Here is a 23,464-nt window from a genome sequence, read left to right as displayed (position 1 = left end):
GAAAGGGAACACGGATGAAGAGCCTCCATCACAAGTCTTTGCCATGACAACTGGGTCAGCTCCTTTTCACTCTAACAAAGCCCGTTCTGGTCCACGCAGTGTGCAGCCACTATCCACACCAAGGCCACCAGCCCACCCAAGTTCAAATCCCAAAGCGACCGGTGGCTCTGCTCCGCTGCAGGAAACCAGACAGAGCCCGGCTCTCCGCGGCGCCAGCTCAGGGCTGGATGAAGCCTCCCCGCCTCGAAAGCCAGAAGGCTCCCCCACGCCGACACAGCCGGGTCCCCCCGGCCAGCACACCCAGACCCGCAGGTACCTGGCAACCACCCTCCTTGCCGAGGCCGCGGGGGCTGGCCGAGCACGGCACCCCCAGCCCAGCAGCCCCACCGCCGCCGAGCAGAGGTTCCTCTCGCCGCCTCTGCCCACCGTGACGGCGGCCGACTCCTCACAGCCCTGTCGTCACAACGGGCATCCCAAAACGCCGAGAACTGTTGAATGACAGAAAACGACCATCTTCTCTGCATCTTTTTTCCCTTCCCCTGCATCCATACTGCCCTGCATTCTGTAAATCCCAAGCACCGAAACACCTCCCTCCCAAAAGACGGGCGCTTTCACCCAGTCCAGCGCGCAGCTCACCTGCCCAACGCGCCCCCGGCTTGCCCCGCTGGCAGCTTCCTCCGGGTTTAGCTCAACCTGCACGAACTGCAAGCAGCGGGTGAATGCCTGCCATAGCCTCAGCCTCTGCTCTGGGGATGTCCCCTGGCACCGCAGGGACCCTTCGCCATCGGCGCGCGAGCACGGTGACGGACGGGGCTCCCCGCTCGCTCGCCCGCAGAGCCCGCGGTCGCAGGGCCCCGCTGCCGGCAGCAGCACTGCCAGCCACGCAGAGACACGCGCCAGCCCCCGCCACGGGCTTTTTCTCTAAGCAAAATCCCCGCTTTCTGCCGCACAGCACAAAGCTGAAGCTCACAAGACAACTTCTTTTATAGGCTCTAGCTTTTTCAGGCAAATACTGCTAACAGTCTGACCTGCTTCCCTGCCCCTGGATCCCAGCGCTCTTCCCAAAGGGAATCTCGCCGCCCTGCAACCGCAGCCCGCAGAAGGGGGGTCCCTGGACACCCAGGCTGGGGCTCCCGGCACCCTGCTCGCTCAGGGCTGACCCAAAACTGTGAGTGATGGGGCCACGGGAAGCGTGTTGTTCTCACCCCTAAGGATGCACGCAGAATTTAAGATGTGTTTCCCACTCCCCAAAATAAATCAGCATTTTCCTTCAGCTTTCCAGCATCACTCTCTCTGCAAAAGACCTGAGCTTCAAGGGACCTGCAAGAAAACAAGTGTGCTTTCGTGTATCAGGTAAAAGTTCCTTGCATCCTCCTGCTGTTCATATTCGAAGTTAAACCCTGAGTTACACTTTGCACCAGTTAATTTAAAGCCCTTTTGCAGAGCAGAACAAGCTTCTGCCACGCCAGGGCCTGTACGTGTGACAGTGCTCCATGCTCGGTGGCACCTCCTGCCCTGCCTGCGCCCCGCGGCCCCGGCTGCCCACGGCCCCGGCTGCCCACGGCCCGCAGCGCCGTGCCGTGCCCGGCTCCCTCGCCCAGGAGCACGCCGCGGGACGCCGCAGCCGGCGGGGCTCCCCGGGCTGCCGAAGAGCCGCGGCGATGGCACGCACACGCGCACCGCGGTGCTCCGTACGGTACAGGCACAGCATCCCGCATCCACAACCAAACCCCGCCAAGCAGCGTGCCCAGCCCGGTACGGAGCAGGGACCAACCCTTCGGGCGGGCTGGCCCGGGATGGGAAGGGAGCGGACCCGGGTTTGGCAGCGCTGCCGGCTGAAGCAGCCGTGGCAGGGCAGGGCAGGGCAGGGCAGGCCCACGGACAGAGGCTGGATCCCAGCATCGGTGTGGCAGCCTCCGAACGCCCGACGCTGTGACCCCTCGGCGCCCACCGCGTCCTGCCGGCGTGCTGGAAAGGAACGCACCCACCGCTGTCCTCAAGGGCTCTTCCAAGAACACTAACGAGATCCAGACAGCGGTCCCGTGGCCTCCATCGCCTGCCGGATCGCGACGCCTGGGCTGCAAGGCTGGGCTCCGAGCAGCCCACCGGTCCCTCGCAGCCCGTGCCGCTGCGCAGGGGTCCCAGGCACAAGACTTGCAGTGGCTGGAGAAGACCCTCCAGGCGCTCCCCGCCGGTGTCCGCGGTGCGAGGGCAGGAGACGATCCAGCTGCAGCAGAGGCTCACGGATGACGCTGGCAGATGGCGGCTGCTGCCACAGCCGTGCCCTGCTGCGGTGCTGGTCCCGGCAGAAGCCAGCCAGGTCCACTCTGGAGCTGCCCTTGGTCCCTGGTAGCAACACGCAGCTGCGATACCCAGTTTGCAATCCAACAACTGCGAAAGCAAGAGGAGAACAGCCGGCAGAGACAGGACAGCATGCCCGCACTGGCCTGCCATAACGAGGTGACACGCCTGGATCTGTCTCTTCATTGTTTACCGGGATCCAACGTTCCACTGCAAGGAAGGGAGACAGGACACTCGCCTCTCGCGCCTGCTGTCTCCTGGCTCTGCTGAGCAAAAGAGGGAGCTGGAAAGGATCTGGTACCCACGCAGAAAGCTTTGCTGCATTCCTGTGAACACGGTGTAGAAGCAGGTTCACCCAAGGAGCGAGGCGATCACTGCTGGCCAACGCTCCCACCCTGCCGTGCGATAACCGCAAAGGAAGGTGCCCATGGCCCCCGCGCCGCATCACCGATGCGAGGTGGTGTCGGAGAGCAGCCCCTGCCCGGCGACGCCGGCCAGCTGCTCTGTCCCAGACCGCCTGGCAGTGCTTGCTTTGTGCCAGCTGCCGCTGTCCTTTTGGCAGAAAACGTTCTTCAGAAAAAGAACACTCACTTTAAATTGCAGAAAGTATTGAAATAAACTGAACAAGAGGTGGAAGAGACCATCTCTTGTAAGCGCCTGGGGCAGCTGGGTACACCCGATGCCGCCTGCTGAGCACTGCCTGCCGGCTTTCGACGCCGTGCTGGCTGTCCTTCCGCCGGCGCTCAGCACTGCTGACAGCCTGGGAACGGACAGGGGAACGGCGCAGAACGCAGAGCCGATGCCTCTCGAGGCCTGCAGATCACCTCGCAGCACACCAAACGCTGAGATCCTCCCTTCAGCGCCCACGCGGAGGTGCAAGGCTTGCTGCGCCATCAGGGCGAGCTTCCTGTAACGGCGACGGAGGGGTCCGAGCAGCTGCGTGGCGAGGGGCAGCGGCTGCTCGGGGCTCCGCCGGCAGCGGCAGCGCGCTCGCAGCCCAGGCCCATGCGTCCCCGGGCACCAGCGCAGGCACGGCACCGGCGCGTCGCCGCTGCAAGGGGGCTGCGCTGCCTCCGCACGTCACCCAGGTTTCACTGCCCGAGCCCCGCCGCCGCTGCACGGACTGCCGGGACCCGCCAGAGCCGCTCGACACGCACCGCTGTCACCAGGAGCAGCAGAAAGTCTCCCGCAGAATAGTTTTCTCCCAGCAAACGCTCATTTGAGAGACCGCAAACGTTCCACGGGATGACACCAGAACACTTCTTTTTCTTTTCCATTTAACTTTGCAGTTGTAGCCTACAGTCGCAAGCAGAAAGCATCCATTTAACCAAGCAGCCCAGCGGACAGCCGCCAGTGAGCATGCCAGGCATGGACTCAACGCCAATTAGAGCAACAATTGCCAGTACAGAAATGGCAAATTAGGACAGCCATTTTAAAATCAGCAGTTTATAAAACCTGAATGAATCTCAGTGCTAAGACAAAAACCTAATTAATATGAACGACAGGAAAATACAAAGAACTGAACTACTGCTCTCTATTACAAATTATTTTTAACTCTGTGAAATGAAACTGCTTTCATCACACCAAAACAAAATGTTCCCAAACAACTAAAAAAATTTCTATTATTTTAGGAAATTTTAGAATTTCTGCCTGCATAAAATGGCAATGCTTCCAGTTTTCCTCCAGCGTGGTGACAGACCAACCACAGCACCGTCCTGCGGCTCGGCGTGCGGCAGCAGCCCCGTGGAGGCAGGTCCCAAGGGACGGGGTGACCCTGCCGGGCGCCGATGCCCGTCCCCGCGGCCTCCCGAGAAGGAAACGTGCTGGAAGGGTGCAGCTGCGCACTGGTGCGGTTTTCTTTCAGACCTGGCAATATGCAGAGCCACCGGTTCCCATGCAGGCTACAGAACACGCTTTATCTCTCATTCCCAGCCAGTATACTGAAATTTATTGCCCTTCTGCCCTCAGAAGAAGCACCAAATCACTGCCAATTTTTAACTAGCTCTGTGGCGGCGATGAAGTTCTCAGAACAGGAAAACCGACGGGTCATGCTCTAGGCTGGCTGCAAGCAGCAACGCAGAGCACAGCTAGCACGGGTGTCACAGATCAACCCCAGGGAACACTGCGAACAGCAGCAGAACACGTGAACGCTGCACGAGCGGGAGAATAGGTGTCGGGGACAAAGCCGGCACCGCTGCCTGCCCAGCAGCCCTCGGTAGTACACAACACGCCCGCGTAACTCCAACCCACCACCACTCTTACAGCTTTTTATGCATTACTTCTGCAGTGAAATTTTCTGAACTCTCAGCCACTGCTCTCTATGCCAAGCGTCTTGCTGAGGTTATCCTTTTGCTGCAACCAGGACTCAGGAGGAATTGAGAGGGGAAGCAGTCACTGTTGATACCAAGCACGAGACTTTGGAACCAGTTTCCAGAGGGCGTAAGAGCTCAGCAGTGCCAGACCTGGGGAGCAGAGGATGGGAAAGCGCAGAGGCGGGTGGGGGAATGTCTGCCCTTGAACAGCCGCACAACGAACGGGTGAAAACGCAAAGGGCAGAGGGGCAGGTCCCACACGAACACCGTGGCTGTGCCCTCCACAGCTCACACCTGCACCAGGCGACGCGTCTCCCCTTCCCAGCGGGCAGCGAGAGCGGGAGAGCCAGCAAGAGGGGGCAGACAGGGGGGGACGGATAGCGGAGGGAGGGGGAAAGGAGGACACCATCGTACAATACTTGGTGTATGCCACGGAAACACCAGGAAAACTCCAGAACCAAAATCAACTGAGCGGGAGGAGCAAGATGGAAAACACAGAACACTGGAAACGGCTATTTTTCCTTCACTCACCGCCACAGACACAGCCCCCGGTGTATGGCCCTGGAGCGGGTGAGTGATGCCCGGGGGCTCGGCCAGCGTGCCCACACGAGGACCGTGAGCCTCCCAGTCCGCAGCATCTGCCAGGCGGTTCTGCGCGTCCCCAGAGCAAGCAGCCAGCCCCGCCGCGTGCCGCGCTGCCAGGACCCAGGCTCCCGGCGCGGGTGTCGGCGTGCACCCCGCGCCAAGCCCAGCAGCCCACCCCTACAGGGCCGCCCGCTGCCCTCACACCACCGCGGGCTGAGCCCCGGTAACCAGCTGTGAAAAGAACAACCTCAGTTACCAGTTTAAATGAACTCTAATTCATGGGAAAGACCAAGCCTTTCCTCAAAACCCTCAAAAACGAAATGGAAGCAAGTCCACCAGCCAAGCGTGGAACAACGCAGACGAGCGCTGGCTTGGCTGTCGCAGTCCCTCAGACAGCAGCTCTCAGCAGCAAGGGAAAGGGACTGCAGCCCCCGTGCCCCGGCACTGGGCGAGCCGGTGGCCACGGGGAAGCCGGCAGTGCCCAACTCTGCTGCTCTCCCCGGGTGCGAGGGGTCCGCTGCGCCCGCCGTTATCCTGCAAGAACAGGGCTTGAGCAGGACTTGAGCTTCCCAGCTCCTCCAGTTACCCTGTCCCAGTGTGGCAGTTGTTCCACAACCTCCACCGCAGCCAGGACAGACAAGCACCTCGCCGTGGCCTGGCAGCGTGCCAGCTCACGTCCCAGTGAGACCCGAGTTCCCTCAGCCGGACACGGCCCCGGTGCAGGACGGGCGCGTCGTGCTGTGCTGACAACAGCCCTCTCCCGCCTGTCAGTCGGAACCCACGAGAGCAGCGTTTAGCTAATGCTGGATCCTCGGGAAAGCTCAGCTCCGATCCCACCCGAGCTTCTCACGGGTCTTCTGCTCCGTCCCGCTCCGTGTTCCGGCGGTGTGAACGGCAGCACCGCCTGCCCCAGGCTCCAGAAGCCCCCCGTGACGCAGCCGTGCTCCGTGTGGATCCCATTCCACACGGAGAAGTGGAGCGCTGGTTTGGCAACAGGGACGAAGCCTGGCTGCAGCAGAGCTCCGCAGGCAGTTCTAAACCCTGCGGATCTGCAGGCTTCCCACCAGCAGCCTGACGCAGCGGCTGCGGACGCCGGGACTGTGAGCCGAGTGCTGCAGGGTCTGGGGTCCGCTCTCCCACCCCGGTGGCAAAAAGCCTAACGGCTAGCAGTGACTGCAGGCAGCCTGGCAAGCTCCTGCAGGAATTCAGGACACTCTCCAGGGGTGTCCTGGGAAAGGTTTCCCCCGCTGTGAATTTGCTGGGATCTGTGTTCCAGCCTGGAGCCTTTACTGCCAGTTTAAGGCACAGCCACTCCTGGCCAGTAACAGCGATGCACGCTGCCCTGGCACGATGCGAAAACACAGACGGACGTGACTGAAGTGCGCACCACCGAGCTCACTGCTACCCACGACTCACCCAAAACCTGAAAGTGGTCAGCAAAAACATGGAATTGGTATTTTTTCAAACAAGGTCTGACAAGAGACCAACCCTGCCACCTACGAAACAGCAGAGATGAGACATGGGTGGTCCCGCTGACGATGCGGTGCTCTGAAGACAGCGCTCATTTGCCCCACAACGACGTGTACCTACGCAGAAACGTCAGAACGCGATGCCCAAAGTCTCCTGCTTTCTCTTCCGCTTTTCATCAGGAACCATCGAAAAGCTTTAGCACATCACTGACTTTCCCAGCCACCGTGGATCCGTACCAGGTGCTGCGGGCCACGAGTACGTGTTATGCGGCTGGCCAGAGGGACAGGCTTCAGGAACAGCATTTCTCCACACACAGCTTGCCTTCAAAAGACGTATTTACAGAACGCCGCCGCTCCCCTGAGCAGAAGGGTCATACTGACCATGGCAGACGGGGAGGTCATCCCCTCCCCACGGGCACTGAGCCCGGCCAGAGGAGAGCCGGGGGTCCGGACACCCTGACTCTGCGGGGAGGGGGACACCAGAGCGGCTGGGCGAGGGCTGGGGGCGAGGGCAGCCCCGGAACGGCCTCCGGCCCCGTCTCGCCTGCCAGAGCCACAACCCGCCCCGCATCCTCCAGCAGGCAGAAATCACTGCAGGCACTGCCTGTGGGCGGTAGCACAGTCGCGCAGCTGCCCACAGAAAGACTGCACAGCCATGACGGCGGGCGATGCACAAACACGCGGCGCTCGCCCCAGCCGATGCCAGCTGAGAAAGGAATCCGCGGGCAGGGGCAACCAGCAGACTCGGGGATACCAAACAGGGAACAGTGGTAATAGCCAACGCCACTTCAAAAACAGCCGAAACCACACGGACAGCGAGGTTTTTCTGAGCCAATTACCCCCTAAACTCATTTATCACCTTTGATTCCATTGCTTCTGGAGTACCAGCTCCTTCTTTGACTCCAGCTGAGCTCAAGCCAAAGAGGCCGGCACCGCTTACCTGGTGCCGCGCTTTGGTCCTGCCAGTCACTGTGACACCGTAACCTTGGCCTTACCCGATCAGCGCCGCATCTCACTGCTGGAAGAGGTTATTTAGTCACCTCAGAGACCGCTGGCAATAATTATGCAATAACCGCAGCACAGAGATAAGCAGCTACGAGTCGACAGAGTAACGAAAGCCTGGATTAACTTGCTAATTACATAAGCATTACTGGCACAATCAGGTGCACCGTATCAAAAGCTTTAAATTAAATCAAATTGTGTTACTGCCTGCTTCGCTTCCCATGCCATGTTTCAGCACCTCTCAACCCGGAGAAATCCTCGGCTCTGCGCCAGCTGGTCCCGGGGCAGCCGCCGGCCGGCAGCGCCTGCCTGACGCGCTGTGCGTGCCGTACCCCGGCCCGGGGCGGACGCCGGCAGCCCATTTCCCGTTAACGACCCCTCCAGCAACCCAGCCCTCTTCTCTCCAGGCTTTAGGGGTAAACTCTGCTACCAGCAACCCCGAACCGACAGCAGTTTATGTGAAGGGAAAATGAAAACAACTCCCCCACAACATTAAGCAACTGTTCATGCTTTAACGCCGCATACGAAGCGGGGGGTGGGGGGTGTATCTCTAACTTCAGAAATACGGATGCACGCCTCACCCAGACTGTGCCGGAGCAGAGCCGAGGCTTTGAGGAGAGCTTCACCCCGGAGGGAAGAGATGCGATCCCGCTAGCACAAAGCGAGACCGTTCAAGCAGTGGAAGAACCCGGAGCAACACACCCTGAAACGCTCCCCGCTCCCTGCAGGAGACGCGGCTGCGCCTGCAGCTGCCCCTGCCAGCGCTGCTGCGGCGCGGGGACCCGAGGCTCAGGGCCCCTCGCTCCTCCGCCGCTCCCAAGGCGCGCGCCGCGACGACCCTCTCCGAGGGTCAGAGCTTTCTGTGCAACGCCACGCCGGGCAGGGGCTCAGACCCCGCACTGGAAGGCAGCGGGGAGCACGGGTCCAAGGCAGACCACCCGTCGGCCAGGGAACCTACAGCGTTCCAGCTCCCCTGACCCTCCTCCCTCGCAAGTGATCGGCTGCCACCGGCTCCGCTGCAGCAGAGCCTGCTCCTGCTCGCTGCCCCGGCACTGCTGCGTACCCAGCAGAAAATTAAAAGCCACGGCAAGCGACGGGCAGCACGCCGTGAAGCTAACGCAGACTCCGCTAGGATGAAATACAAACCCAGCAGCACCCCACCCGCACGCCTTCAGCCGGAGCACACAGGCGCGTTCCCCTTTCCTGCCGGCACTCCAGAGCCGCACGCGGTGCAGCGCGGGGTACCAACGCCGTCAGCCCGCGGCCGACCCGCCGCAGCCGGGCCGTGCTGGGCGAGCAGCAGTCCGCAGCGCCGTACCTCTCACAGGACAAGACAACGGCGTTCCGACAGCTCCCTGCGCGAGCTCCGACCCGCCGAGCCCCGCAGAGCTCTGCCAGCCCCTCGCCGCCCCGCACGGCACGGGCGCAGCACGCGGCGGAGCGGGACGCAGCGCTGCCTGCAGCAGCACGGGAGATCTCACACCCTTCTGCGGTAAGGCGCGAGCAAAGCCTGCCCGCTGCGCAGGTCGAGCCTGCGGGACTGCCTCCGACCACCCCACACGCCCAGCCCCGGCCTCCCTGCGGCACACACGGCCCGGTTGCGTCGCACGGGCTTTGCGGGCCATCACACGAGAGCCCGCACCGCGCCGGGACAGCAGCTGGAGAGCTGAGCTCCGCCGACTTCGCTCTCCCCTGCTCGCTTGGCGGTGGTCTCAGCGGTGGTCTCAGCGGATTCCCCCGGCGCAGGGCACGCGCAGCCCCTGCCACCGGCGCGACCTCGCCGCTGGGCTCGCTGCCACCTCCCCTTGCCGCTGCCCCGGGTCCTTCGCCAAGCCCTCGCTTCTCTGTAAAACCCGAAGTAAACTGCTGCGTGCGCGGTGACTCCTGCGCCGCCCGAGCAGAGCTGTGAGCATCCGAGAGCCGCAAAACTCCCTTCTCGCCGGTGCCGGGGGGTGCGGGATGCCGGCAGGTGTCGGGGGATGCGGGATGCCGGGGGGGTGCCGAGGGGGTGCAGGGTGCAGGATACCGGTGGGGTGCGGGGAGCAGGATGCCAGCGGGGTGCCGAGGGGGTGCGGGGAGCAAGATACCGGCGGGGTGCGGGAAGCAGGATACTGGTGGGGTGCCAAGGGGGTGCGGGGAGCAAGATACTGGCGGGGTGCCGACGAGGCGCGGGGAGCAGGATGCCGGCAGGGTGCCGAGGGGGTGCGGGGAGCAGGATACTGGTGGGGTGCCGAGGGGGTGCGGGGAGCAGGATGCCGGCGGGGTGCGGGAAGCAGGATGCCGGCGGGGTGCCGAGGGGGTGCGGGGAGCAAGATACTGGCGGGGTGCGGGGTGCAGGATACCGGCAGGGTGCAGGAAGCAGGATACCGGCGGGGTGCCGAGGGGGTGCGGGGAGCAAGATACCGGCGGGGTGCCGACGAGGCGCGGGGAGCAGGATGCCGGCGCGGTGCCGACGGGGCGCGGGGAGCAGGATGCCGGCGCGGTGCGGGATGCCGGCGCGGTGCCGACGGGGCGCGGGGAGCAGGATGCCGGCGCGGTGCCGGCGGAGCGCGGGGAGCAGGATGCCGGCGCGGTGCGGGATGCCGGCGCGGTGCCGGCGGAGCGCGGGGAGCAGGATGCCGGCGCGGTGCCGGGGGTGCGGGGCGCGGGGAGCGCGGGTACTCACCGGAGGTCGCCGTAGGGGCCGGCGCAGCCCTCGGCCCAGGGCCCCAGCTCGCTCTTGACGCAGGCGGCGGGGCCGGCGAAGGGCGGCCGGCCGGCCGGGCACCAGGCGTCGGCGGGGCAGCCGGCGGTCTCGGCGAAGGGCCCGGCGGGCGGCTCGGCGAAGGGCGCGCAGAGCGGCCCCTCCTCGGCGCAGAACGCGGGCCAGGGGGCCGCGGGGCCCGGCGGGCCCGTCTCAGCGCCGAAGCGGCACGGGCCCCCCCAGCCGCCGCCCGCCGCCGGCCCCGCCGCGCTCTCCAGCTTGACGCGGGCGGGCGCCGGCGCGGGGCCGAAGGCGGCGGGACCCGGCGCCCCGCGGAACGGCCCCGGCGCCCCGCGGAACGGCCCCGGCGCGGCGGGCGCGTCGACGGCCAGGGCGGGCTCGTCGCCCGCGAAGGCGGCCGGTGCGGGCGGCGGCTGCGGGGCGAACATGCAGTCCTCGCGGGGCAGCGGCTCGGGCGGCGGCTCGGGCGGCTCCAGCGCCAGGCCCATGGAGGCGGACACGGCGCGGCAGAGCTGCTTGGCGCTCTCGCCCAGCGGGTCCCCCCCGGGCGCCGGCGCGGGCTCGGGCGGCGGCAGCGGCGGCATCGGCAGCGGCAGCGCGCCCGCCTCGCACAGCAGCTCCCGCAGCTCGCCGGCGCCGGGGAAGGGCTCGGCGGGCGGCGGCCGGGGGCTCGGCGGGCCGGCCCCGCACACCGGCGGCTGGCTGCCGCCGCCCGGCTCCTCCCGCGGCGCCTGGAAAGCCTCGCAGACGCTCTGGAAGAAGCTCTGGAAAGCCCCGCGGAAGGTCCTGGCCCCCGCCCGCGGGTAGACGCGGCCGACCCCCAGCTGCACCTCCATGCCCGCCGGGCGCGGGGCGGCGAGCCCCGGCAGGCACCCCCGCCTCCCCCCTCCCCCGGCCCGGCTACCGGCGGCGCGGCCCCCCCGCGCCCATCCCCGCCGGCGGGGCTCGCTGCGTGCAACAGGCGGAGAAGTTGCAGCGGGGGAGCGGGCGGGCGCGGGCAGCTGCGTGCGGCCGGTGCGAGCGGCGGAGCAGCGCGGGAGGCAGGCTGCGGGGGGAGGAGGTGCGGCGGGGAGACCGCCCCGCGCCGCCGGCGCGGCCCCGGAGCTCGGCAATGATTAATCCGGTGCCGCGGCGCCCGCCCTGCCCTGCCCTGCCCTGCCCCCGCCGCGGCCCCCCCCAGCCCCCCCCCCTTCCCGGCGGCGAGCGGAGCCCCGCGGGGCGCCCCCGAGCAGCAGCGCGGCCCAGCGCCCGCCCCCGCCGCCGGCCCTGCCCGCCCCGCCTCAGCGGCGCCGGCCCCCGGGCGGGGCGCGGCGGGACCGGACGGGACGGGGGGCGAGGGGAAGGGACACGGGGGGACCGGGCGGGACACGAGGGGACGGGGTGGCTGCCCGGGCCGGGGGGCGAGGGGACGGGCAGGGGTGGCTGCCCCGCGCGCTCCGGTCCCCCTCAGCCGGCCTCGGGCCCGCGGAGGGGGGCGCGGGGTCGCCCCGCCGGGCCCGGCCCCGCTCCCTCGCAGCCCGCCGAATGCCATTGGCGGGGGTGTCCCCGCTGCTGCCTGCGGCCGGTGCCCGGCGGCTCCCCGCGGCGATGCCCGCAGCCGGGCCCCCGGGCCCCGCACCACGGCGGCTGGGCAGCGCGGGCCGGCAGACAGCGTTAGTGTAGGACCTACCGTAAACAAGACTTGAGCTCCCCTTGCTGGCCCTGCAGTAACGGCCCTGAAGCGAGCTTTGCTGCGGCAGCACCGCACCCGGCGGCCCGGGGACGGAGCCGCGCTCGTTCGGGACAGGCTGAAGTGAGCCCATCAGCCTCAGCCCCTGCGGACCCCACGGGTAAAGAGGGGTAATTGGCTGCAAATGGAGAAGTGGAGCCAGCCGGGAAAGCGAGCAGCCGTGTCCAGGCTTTTAAAAGCATTTTTACAAGCCGTAAAAGACAAAAATAAAAAACTAAGTACAGCCAAGCAGAATTCGGCGGCGTCACCCGTGGTGCTGGAGGGCTGGGGAGCCGGCGTCCCGTCAGCGGAGCCACCGCGAAGGCAGAGGGTGGCTGCACGCGGCGAGGACGGCATCGCTGCCCACCCCGTGGGGCAGCGGGCAGGCCGCGGGCAGGGGCTGCTCCCCCCGGGCGGTGCGGGGCCGGGGGCTCTGCTCGATCCTCCGGCTGCAGCGGGCTCCCGGGCTGCAGCGGGCTCCCGGGCTGCGGCGGGCTCCCGGGCTGCGGTGGGCTCCCAGGCTGCGGTGGGCTCCCGGGCTGCGGCGGGCTCCCGGGCTGCGGTGGGCTCCCGGGCTGTGGTGGGCTCCCGGGCTGCGGTGGGCTCCCAGGCTGTGGTGGGCTCCCAGGCTGTGGTGGGCTCCCGGGCTGCGGCGGTCTCCCAGGCTGTGGTGGGCTCCCACTCTGCGGTGGGCTCCCGCTCTGCGGTGGGCTCCCACTCTGCGGTGGGCTCCTGCTCTGCGCAGGGCCCAGGAGCCCCAGCCCGGTGAGCTGGGCCCCACGAGTGCGGTGGCAGAGACTAACGGAGGGGTTTCGGGGGGAGGCAAAGACACCCGCAGAGACCAGCAGGACGCCTGTGCTCGCGCGTTAACCGCCCTACGAACTGCCCTTCGCGTCCCGCCTGGGGAGACGCCTGCTTGTGGGGCAGGCTCGTGAGAGGAGCGTCTCCTGCAGAAGTGAAGTGCATGGGTTTTCAAAAGGTGCTATAAAGCCTTAATGGGATTTTCTGAAAGATTAGTACCATTAGTTCAAAGAACTGCTTATTTTTTTCTTTCCTTGGACACAGCTGAGTGTACGAACTCACTCTTCCTACCACTGCACCGTAAGAGCGATGGCCTAGCTTTACTGTGAGGCTGCTCTGCGCTTCAGAAGCTACGGCAAAAACCAAGAGGCACAGACCCAGGATTCACAACTGAATCTCGTTACGGTGTCCCCTGTAAATGGTGCAACACCCCCACCCCACCCCCCATCCCCAGAAAATCAGCTGTGGCCACAAATCCATGCAGATACCTGCCAAGTGGGTGCGGGTTCCAGTGCCTCTGCTCTTCCAGCCTCCAACAGTTGTCCAGCCTCTGGAGTAAAATGTACGGACTCTGGAAAACCTCACGGGGAGGGTTCTCACGACTAGCACCAAGAAATGGACTGACAAACGCCGAGGATCGGAGGTGTGGTGTGATATCGCTTAAGACACAGACGGCTTTGTGTTTTAAACAGAAAGTGGGTTATTCACACGTGCGATTCTGACAAGCCACAGAAGAACGCTGTTTGACACCACCATTCCCACCAAGGAAGAAGTGACCTCGGTACGCATGGAAATCCCACGGGCTGGGAAGACCTCGGTGCAGGCTGGACTTTCTGTGCTCCAAGAGCCTTTTCTGCCCGGGATCGGGTGTCCTCGGGCCTTCGCACGTGGCATGTGCCGGCTCCACGCTGGTGTTTGTCCTGCCGCTCGCCGGGCTCCCCTGGGCTCCCCTGGCCTCGCGAGGTCCGCGGGCGCGTGGCCTGCCCCCGGCCTGGAGCTCGCTGCGGGGTTTGTGCGATGCGGAGCACCACACGCACGGAAGGAAAGGCTGCAAAACGCGTTCTGTCCTGCTCAGTTCACAGAGCCAGCGCCGGAGTTGTGACTGATGGGCCGTGTGGTTAACGTGCATTAATTTAGGAGCAATTTTGTGATTACATCTTCACATACGTCTGAAGCAGCTGGTCATTTTTCTTCTCTGTTTTTCTTTCCTTTTTTTTTTTTTTTTATTTATTTCCTGGGAAGTCATCTTGCGAGCATTTATTTTCCTGGTATTTGCATGTTTCTTTTAAAAGTTATTAAATGTTAATGGATTTTCTGGGTGCACGTGTGTATGGCTGCGCATGCTGCTTTTTAAAGGCTTCATGTGTTTTAATCTTTATAGTTGGTTGACGAAGAAAAATCTGTGCTGCTAATGGACAGAGAGTGCTTTACTTGCCGTTACTATCTTATAAATATTCACATGTAACTTTCTTTAGTGTTCCAAAGTTCTTTTACTAGTTTGATTAAAGCTGAGTTAAATCCTTTCCATAAAACCACCTTCTACGTTTTAGAAGTCAGCCACAATCTCAGCTTGCATCTGACGTTTTGAGAGCTATGTTTTGACACAGTAAAACAGGCACCGCTTACGGAAACACCAGGCAAAACCTACCCAAACGTGTATTTTTTCTGTGTGCAAGCCAACCTGTAGTTTAGGTTATCAAATTAGTGAGAGATGAGCGGCAGCGTGAGCCGACGCGTGCTCCGGAGAAGCGCGTCTCCCTGGAATGAGCCCCTGCTTTTCTCTGGAGCCAAGCTGTGGAGCGCGTTACGGGCTGCTGGCCTGGACCCCGCGCGGCGCGGCGGGCGGGCGGTGGCGGGGCTGAGGTGGGCACGCGTCCGGCCGCGGTTACTGCTAACGCGTTCGGGCAGGCCGGAGGTGCGTGGTTTCGCTTTACCGGCTCACAAATGCTGAAGCGTTCTTTTCCAGCGTTCCAGTGGTGTTGGGTTTTACTCATTCAATCTGAGTGTGAGAATTCTAGCGCATTCTTTCCTGCTGCGTAAGATAGCAGTGAAACCGGCAGTCGGGTGCACATCCACTCTCGAAGCACCGCGGTTTAGGGCAGACCAACAGGTCTGGAGAGGGTGCGGGTGTATCGGCGGCTTTGGCAGAGCGGAGCCGCGTGTTGGCCAGCCCTGCCCCGCTCCACCGTCTCTCGGTTTTCTAGCTGGGTAATGCGTCGTATAGACGGGAAATCAGCTGGGAGTGAAAACAGGTATTTTTGCACAAACCGGTCCCATTCCGCCTGAGGTACCTGTGGCTTTTGCTATAAAACAATGACTCAGATCAAAGTCCATCGCGGTGGCCCTGTCTGAACACCGAGTAGCACGTCTGCCTCCAGGGTGTCCGGGCTTTGTGCTGGGAGGAGAAGGGGAAGGGCCGAGGGGTGATGCGGCAGGAGGAACGTGTCGCTGGACCACGCTGTGGCCGGCGGCACGGGGGCTGGGGCAGCGAGGAGCCGAGCGCTGCGGCCTCCGGCACAGCCCTGCGGCCGGCGGCATGGCCGGGGTCTCGGCGGGCCCCGGGGGTCTCGGTGGGTCCCGGCCGCTGCCGCGAGGCTCCGTACTGGGGAGATCCGCTGCCTCGGTGGCTTCTCCGGCGGGTGGGAAGCAGGGACAGCTGCTGGCCCGTTCTCTTACGCCGCTCATGTGAGGGCGTATCGACACGATAAATTCGCCAAACGCCAGGTATTTTACAGTGGGGCTGGGGAGAGAAGAGAGACAAATAAACAGGATGTTTCGAAAATAAAATACATAAAGTGCATAAAACAATTCTAAGAGAAACATCACCGTTTCCTTTATCCTATGAGCGGTTTACTGATGTAAACTAAATGCATATCAAGCAATTTTTAAAAAATTTGAGACCCTAGATTTGTGTGTAAACCTTAACATAGATTATAAAAATAATTTAAATTAAACACAAAAACATCATATGATTCTCTGTATTTAAATACACATTTTAATTAAGGAACCCATTTATAAAACCTTGAAGATTTTTTTCTCTCTTCTCTCAATTTAAAAAATCGGTTTGCATCTATTTTATTATTTCAGCTGTTCATGTCTTACAAGCAATTTTTCCATTAAAAATATTTCAAAAGAACACATTCTTCTTGCCTTGGAGTTATGCACATCTTAAAGATATCCATGAAAATGGAAACAAACTGTTACTTCGTTCACTTCACATTAAACTCCCATATGGTTACCGTACAGCTGGATTTGTTAAACTTACTCCAACAGAGACCAAGCATATAATTAGAATCCCTCTGGCTACGAGGCAGTGTACCCCTTACGGTGCTAAAATTAAAAAGGCTTTCACACAACTAATTACTTATCACTGATGTCAGATTAACAGAAAGTTTGCCCAAATAGAATACAGTAAAATTTTACATAAAAACCCTCAGGACTTTAAAACCAGCTCCGTGTTAGCTATATTGTATTCCTATAGCTTCTCTTTTGGTACTCGTACAAGCGTGTTTACCCGTAAAAATGTCTAATATTTGCTTTCTAATGACCCTCATACAAGACCAAATCATTTGTGTTTTAGTTTATCATAAAGAATGTTAAAATATTTATTTATCACTCAGATAAATAAATATTTGTTTATCACTTGCCACTCAAGCGAAAAGTAATACGAGGGATTTTAGTTAACACTTGATCCAAAAATCTTCCATGTTTCCTCCCCAAGCCCCCGTAGCTTTTTCGGGATGTTTTCAGCTCATCGCTTTCTCTCTCCTAAGGATGCTCCACCCCCCAGCCACACCACCCCTCTCCAGGCAAGAGCCTCCTTCCCTCCTCCTCCTCCCACGAAAAAGAAGTAAGCAAAGACCTTCTCTCTTTCCATTTTCATGCTTTTATTTAGTGCTACCAACCTCAAGAAGACAGTTAAAATTGAGAAACATTAACTGTGCTAAATCCAAAGGTGTGGAGTATTTATACCAATACTGTGCATCACCGCCCTTTAGAACCTGGTGGTACTCCCGTCTCCATGACTGACCTCCCTCGCCCAGGAAGGTGCTCTGCAGCCAGCTGAGGGCCATTAGCCAGGCAAAGGTGTCACTGGCAGGCAGGCAAAGCCCACCAGCGGGTGGGTAACACCACTCCAGCTGTTGCATTTCCTACCTTCTTTCTGTGGCTTGTTTCCACATTACTGACACCAAAGGGACTTCTGGCATTGTTTTCAACCATAGCTACAGGCTCATGAAGCTAAAAGCTTGACTCTTCCAGCCCTTATTAGCATTTACCATCTTGAATCCTTACCAAAATATTCAGTTGCTGAAATCCTGCTTTCTGTAACACGACCTGAAATGCTTTGTCTGTCCCCTACCCCACAGCATCCCTCTGGAGAAGCCTCGGCAGGAGCACACAGCCACCGTCTGCCGGAGCGGGCAAGAGGAAGGTGAGGGAAAATCACCAGCAGTGAGGTGGGCGGACAGAGCCGGAGACAAAAGCCAGTCAGACCTGATTGACTGCTACTTCTGTTTGGTGTGACAGCGAAAGCCTCTCTGCAGAGGCTTGATCTTACTCATCTGGAATGTGCACCTTCTCGTGACAGTCCGAGGAGATGCTTCTTCAAGGAGGCTTTCCCCGGCAAGCAGCTGAGACAGATCAGGAGTTTTCTGACAAGGAAAATGCTCTCTGGACACATTATGCTGTCGCTCATCCCTGGAAAGATCAGGGAGACTTTTCAGAATGGGAGGACGAGAACAGCACGGGGGTTTCTTGTGGTAGCTTGATACACGCTCGTCAGGTGTTGCGGTGGAAATTATTGCACCAGATTATAGATATGGGGGCAAGGTGCAGTTTGCAGCTGAGATGCAACCTTTGCAAATTAAAATAGATTCTTGTCCTTGCGCAGTATTTTAGCTGGCTGAGAGAATTGCCTTGAAGTGGAAATTAAGCACTGTGGCAAGGAAATGCCAGTAACACTCGCCTATAAAAGACGGTGTGCACTGACTGAGAGCTGGGACTGGCCTCTGGTGCCTGAAGAGGCGTTCCCAGTGTTCGTAGAGGTAATCGTACACAGAGCTAGCTAAAGTCCTCTGGGATGCCTTATCTAGTTGTACTAACTAGGAACCGTTTTCATATTAGCCTTTCTCTTTTGTATGACTTAAACATGTTAGAGCATGATTTGGTAGCAGAGTCTTAGTACCTGGGCAGGTGAGAATTACGAGTCGGAGTATCTTACACTGCAGGAACTTACTCCAGGGAGATGATTGCAGGGCTATTCAGCGCAACCCTGTGTATTAGTAGCTGGCTCAAAATGTTCCATGCTCTGCAGACACAATAGGACAACAGCTATAAATACTCTGCGGGCTGTACTACAGGACAACAAACAATAAATCAGGGGTGGGTAGCTACTCTTGAATGCTACTGTCATAGGAAATTAGACGGTTTCTGCTGCCACTCTGACCACAGACAGCAAATTTTATTGTATGCAATTTTCAGTTTCTTGCTACTACGAAGTTGCACATCTTCTGCTAGCTGATTGTGCCTGCCTACAGCATAAAAACTGCTTTTAAAACTTCTGCTTTTAAACTAACTGCAAGAAGTTTCTTCAGACCTCTTCTGTAAAATTTCTGTTTCAGCTTAAACACTGAAATCATCATTCTTGTTTCAATATTTTAGATTTTATCACCACGATTTCAGGAACAAAAATTGCAGTAGCCATCTCATTTCAAGTCATTTAGGCCCTGGTACAGCAAGTAGTGCTCATACGCTGTTAACTTTCAGCAAAAGAATTATTATGTCCAAGTCTATGAGGCCTCTATGCTTAAAATTCAGCGTGTGTCCACCATCCTCTATTGGATAAGGGCCTTGCACAACGACAGAAGACTTTCTACCTTCTGTGGAAAGCTTTCTCTACTTTTCAGCGCTGCACAGGGTCCCCGGGAGCGCGCGGGCGCGGGGAGGGCCGGCGGCAGCCCGCAGCTCTGCGCGGCTCGGCATCTCCAGCGCGCCCGGCAGAGTCGGGGGAGCCCAGCACGGAGCCACGCGTGCCGCACGGGTGCTGTCACACCCCACTTCGCTCCCCCTGCGCAGGGGTTGCTGGGCTCAGAAGCGTGCAGGGAGTTTGCAGATTTCGAGTAACCTCTGACCCTGGGGAGACACACACTACAGTTACAAAAGCACAGCATTTTGAGTGTATTCCTAAGATCTGAAGGAAAAGTCAGTGGAACCGCAGAGGGGTTGATCCTCGTTCAAGGAAGGTCCAGATCTGCAGCCTTCAGAAATCTCATCTCTTTGATCAAACAGGTGGAAAACTGCCAGACATCTCCGCTCTTCCCAGCCCTGCGGTTTCCCCATTTGCAAGCACCAAAAACCGTTTTCGAGCCGGCCCCTGGCGCGGATCCGGGAGGAGGCGGGCGGTGGTACCGCCGACGGTCGCCTCTCCCGCCCGGCAATCGCGAGGTGGCTGAGCAGCAGCGTGGACTGGTGGCCATCGCTCGGCGAGCCCGTGGCAGGGCTGGCAGCAGCGCTCACAGCTTCCTGCTCTCCCTTGTGCTCTCACGCCGAGCTTTTTGCACATATGGTTTATTGCAGATCAGTGACGGCTAGAAACGTCACCATCTGCCCGGATACTTCATATTTCTTCTCCCTCAGTCGGTCCCAGGGAGAGCTTGCTCAATACACAGAGCAGGATTCTTCCAACTGACAGGACTGACAGGTCAAATCAGGACAAAAAAATTCCAGCTCTCTTTTCTCCCGTATTCCCCAGCCCTCACTGGGAGTGAAGGAAAGCAGAGATCGAAAGCCTGCCTTTCTCTAGCTGCATTGGCCTCTGCTGTCCAGAAGGCAGAGGAGAAACCTGGGCTGCCCAACAGACAAGGCAAACAAAATATCCCAAGAGAACAGTACGAAAAAGAACGCGTTCCCTGGCCCTCATTCTGCTTTAGGCATCACGTGATATTTTGGAGATGACCTTTTCCCCACTTGAGTTTGATACTGTTTTGAATTTTATTTTCCCATTCTCTCAACACCATGTATTAAGGTAATTTGTTTGTAAAAATTTTTTTAAAGGGTGAGTTTTAAAGTCCCCTAAAGAATTCCCAAGGGACCTTCAGCATAGGCTTAGGATTGATCTGTGGATGTCACTGAGAGTTTTGTCTGTCAGTTCGGAGCAGGTCGATTTAAACGCCCAAGGAGGAGAAAAAAGAAAAAAGACGATGGACTTGATTCTGCGTTACTGGACAGGCACTTCATCTGACTTCATCACAAGCAGAGTGAGATCTGATTGGGGGCAGAGGAAGATGCTGAAGAAACCTCATTCAGCAAAACACTTCGACACGTTTTCATCTTTAAGTATACAAATAGTCCCACTGAAACCTAGGAAATACTTATGTGCTTAACATTAAGAATTCACTTAAGTGCTTCGCTGGATCAGTGCCAGAACGACTATTTACGAAGTGCTGTCAGATACATTAGACACCAAAAAAATACTTTTACTGATAAAATCCTTTGGCTTGGAATATCCTATGTGACTGCTCAGAATTGCAGCAAATACCATTTTTCAGACAGATAGGGGACATTCCACTAAAAACTTTCTCTCTAGACTCAAAATTAATAGCTCTTCCTTTGTTTTTTTTTCACGACAAAAATCCAGCACCAGGTGATCTTTAAGACCACAAATCTACAGCCACTGAGAGCTCAAAGTTTATCATACTCCCATGGAGCTTGCCAGGAGGAGAATCAATCATTTTTTGCCTTTAATCTCTAGTAAAATAAGGCCGATAGCACGCAGTTCGACAGTTTTGCTTCCACTTGTTTGAGGCAAGTTGCAGGCATAATCCTTTAGCCAGTTGCTTACAGTATTATCTTGACTGTACTACTCCTTCTGTGCCATCCCAGCTGTCAAGGGATTAACCTATTTATGATACCACTGCAGAGACCTGCCTAATTTATTTCCCGTGAATGTTCAGATAATGAAGTCCTTTCCAACCGCAGCAGCCTCTTTGGGAAAATTAAGAATCGTTCTGGCGGTGCATTTGAATTAATGGCAAATACTCAAGGAGAATCTGGAGCACAAACAGCATCCCACTCTCCGCCCGCGGCAGAGGCAGCTTGATCAGCCAAAGGCACTTCCAGCCTTGGTGTGAGCGCTGGTGCCTGTGCGTGCTTGAACTTGCTACTGTTCGCACCTCATTATGACAGGGAAGCAAGGATTCAGCAGCAATGAAGACCACGTAATTTGGGGGAAAAAAACGTGCGAGTAGGTGAGAGGGCTCTTATTTGTACCTCTTGTGGATGCTGTCGCTGAGGGAACCACGGTGTGAACTGCTGGGTGATTAGGCTCCAGCGAGCTGGTGCGGCAGACAGCCCCGGACACGTCCCACCCGTCAGCACCTACAGACAGTAACGAGGCAGAAGCCTGCAGGAAACCAGGCTTCGTTACTTCTACCGCCCACAGCTCTCCCTCTTTATTTGATTGAGTCTGTTATTCTTAGATTGCCTAGTGCTACACAGAAGTAGCATATTTCTTAACATTTTAAGTATTTTGGCCATTTGTATCAACCCTGGACTGCTAATTTTGCCTTGCCTTGTCAGATAGATGTGTGAGTTCATGTGGGTGGGTTAAGAGTCTTTAAAAATCATCTTTGCAGATGGGTGCAGAAAATGTTTTCACTTTCATCTCTTTTAATTCTGAAAGGTAAGAATGCCTTACATCTCTTGTTGCTCAGTGGTACATCCTTCTGATTTAGGACCACAGGTTGCTTAACTCTCCCTTGAACCTCTCCTTGATGTCCAATGCTCATGCTGCTTTTACCCAAGAAAGCCCAAACCTCATGTGCTCCTGGAGAGGAATTGCCTGGCTCCTTGCCACTGCCTTCAATGAGGTTTGATCAAGCTTATGGCACCGATTAGTGAGAGGATCCTGCTCTGTCCATCAGTCAGCCTGCAGGCCTCGTCCCAGCAAGGGAGGGGAATTGACAGAGCATCATTACCTCTCCAGAAGAAAGCACTTCGGACCAGACGAGTCTGATCAATTCGAGGCATGCGGCAGGATCCAGCGGCCGGTCCCTGCCCAGCAGCATCATCAGGCCAGCGCCAGGTTGCTCAGCAACCGGCAGCATCCTTGCATAGACAGCGGCAAACCCGCACAGTGGCTTTGTTCACACGTTTTGAGACAAGATCTTGCTTTAAATACAGGACTAAGCAGATGTCTTAAGTAATTTTTCTGAAACAGTTACCATCACCTGTAATGTTATTCTTCTCTTTGCCCAAATTCATCCCTGTCACCTCCAAAGAATCACTAATGCATTTTCCTTCTCTTACAAATTGGAGATGGATTTTCAGAACAGCTTGTTCAAGCACCTGAAGTGCTTGGTCCATTTGATCAAAGGCAATTGTTGCAGTGCTGAGAACTTTAAGAAACACATGTTTGTATGATTTGTTGTGTCCTACACAACTGTATTTTGGGCAGCATTTGAAGTTCCTCAGGAGCTGGGGAGGTAGCACATGGGGTTGTGACTTCTAAGTTCCTGTATGAAATCTGGCCCAAGGCAGCAATGCTGACAGATCCATTTTCCCAGTGTACAGCTGGGAAAAGCCTAGCATAAGGCCACTTCCATTGCTGGACTGGGATGACCATCTGAGGTGAGATGCCAGAGGCTGGTGCAGATTCTTTGGCTCCACTGAAGTGCATGTGGGCTTTGCCGCTGCCTTCAGCAGGCCAGTGTTCCATCCAGGCTTAAATATATCGTTGATGTTAGGCGGTTGCTGCTTGTTTGGATACTCTGAGGATCTCAAGGAAGTGTTAGAATATTTTCCTCTATCTGAAGTTTCTAATGTTACCGGTCTTCATCCCATCTTAGCAGGCACGGCTCTTCCTTGGTAGGTCTCGGAGGTCATTTTGAGTTCTTGTTTCCAACACTGCTATTCAAAGACCCTGTAACATATCTAAAGAGTATTATAGAGGAAAGATGCGTCGCGGCTCAACTGAGAGTGTGATTGATGGGATTAGGTTGTCCTGATTGTAGTATGAGCTGCGGTGGGAAGGAAATTGCCCACTGGAAACTTCAGTAAAACTACACATCTCTATCACGTTGTTACAGTATAGGTCACAAACACTCTGATGCAATGTCCTAGAGGACAAAGTCCTCAGACTTTGCACAATTTACTAGTGAAAAGCATATTTTCACTGCTAATTGGACACTGAGGAGTCCATTCTTTCATCAAGTAAACATATTGTGTGACCGAAGAAGTAGTTTAATGTGTCCTAGATATTTACTAAAGCTTGAGGCAGTGTGGTGCACTCACTAATGCATTAACATATTTTGCCTTTCCTGAAACTCTGAATAGGAGCATACACAGACCGGAGCACTGGAAGCAAAACCCTGCTCAGGACAGAGCCGATCACTGCTCCGGGAGGCTGGAGCATTGCTAAGGAGGAGCGGTGACTGAGGACAGCTATGCAGATCCACTGCCACAGAGCTTGCTGCTCACACGACCGCCAGCCAGCGAGAGACTGTGAATCTCCCAAACGCTATGACAATGTATTTAAGCTGCATGTGAGGCGAACTGATTTTTCTGGTGTTTTCCCCTTTCGTCC

General features: G+C 58.0%; 1 protein-coding gene across 1 annotated transcript in view; it reads right to left on the bottom strand.

The window, feature by feature from the left end:
- The window catches only part of AR (androgen receptor), a 56,880-nt gene extending 45,612 nt beyond the window's left edge, over nt 1-11,268 (bottom strand). The window contains exon 1 of the mRNA XM_075435126.1: nt 10,335-11,268. Coding sequence (XP_075291241.1) covers nt 10,335-11,209 — 875 coding nt within the window. The 5' untranslated portion in view covers nt 11,210-11,268. The remainder of the gene's footprint in view (nt 1-10,334) is intronic.
- Nucleotides 11,269-23,464: the final 12,196 nt, after the last annotated feature.

This window comes from Opisthocomus hoazin, chromosome 14, assembly GCF_030867145.1.
Source record: "Opisthocomus hoazin isolate bOpiHoa1 chromosome 14, bOpiHoa1.hap1, whole genome shotgun sequence".
In the NCBI taxonomy this organism is placed as follows: Eukaryota; Metazoa; Chordata; class Aves; order Opisthocomiformes; family Opisthocomidae; genus Opisthocomus; species Opisthocomus hoazin.
The sequence above is the reverse complement of the archived record's forward strand: the minus strand, read 5'-3'. Positions and strand labels throughout refer to the sequence as shown.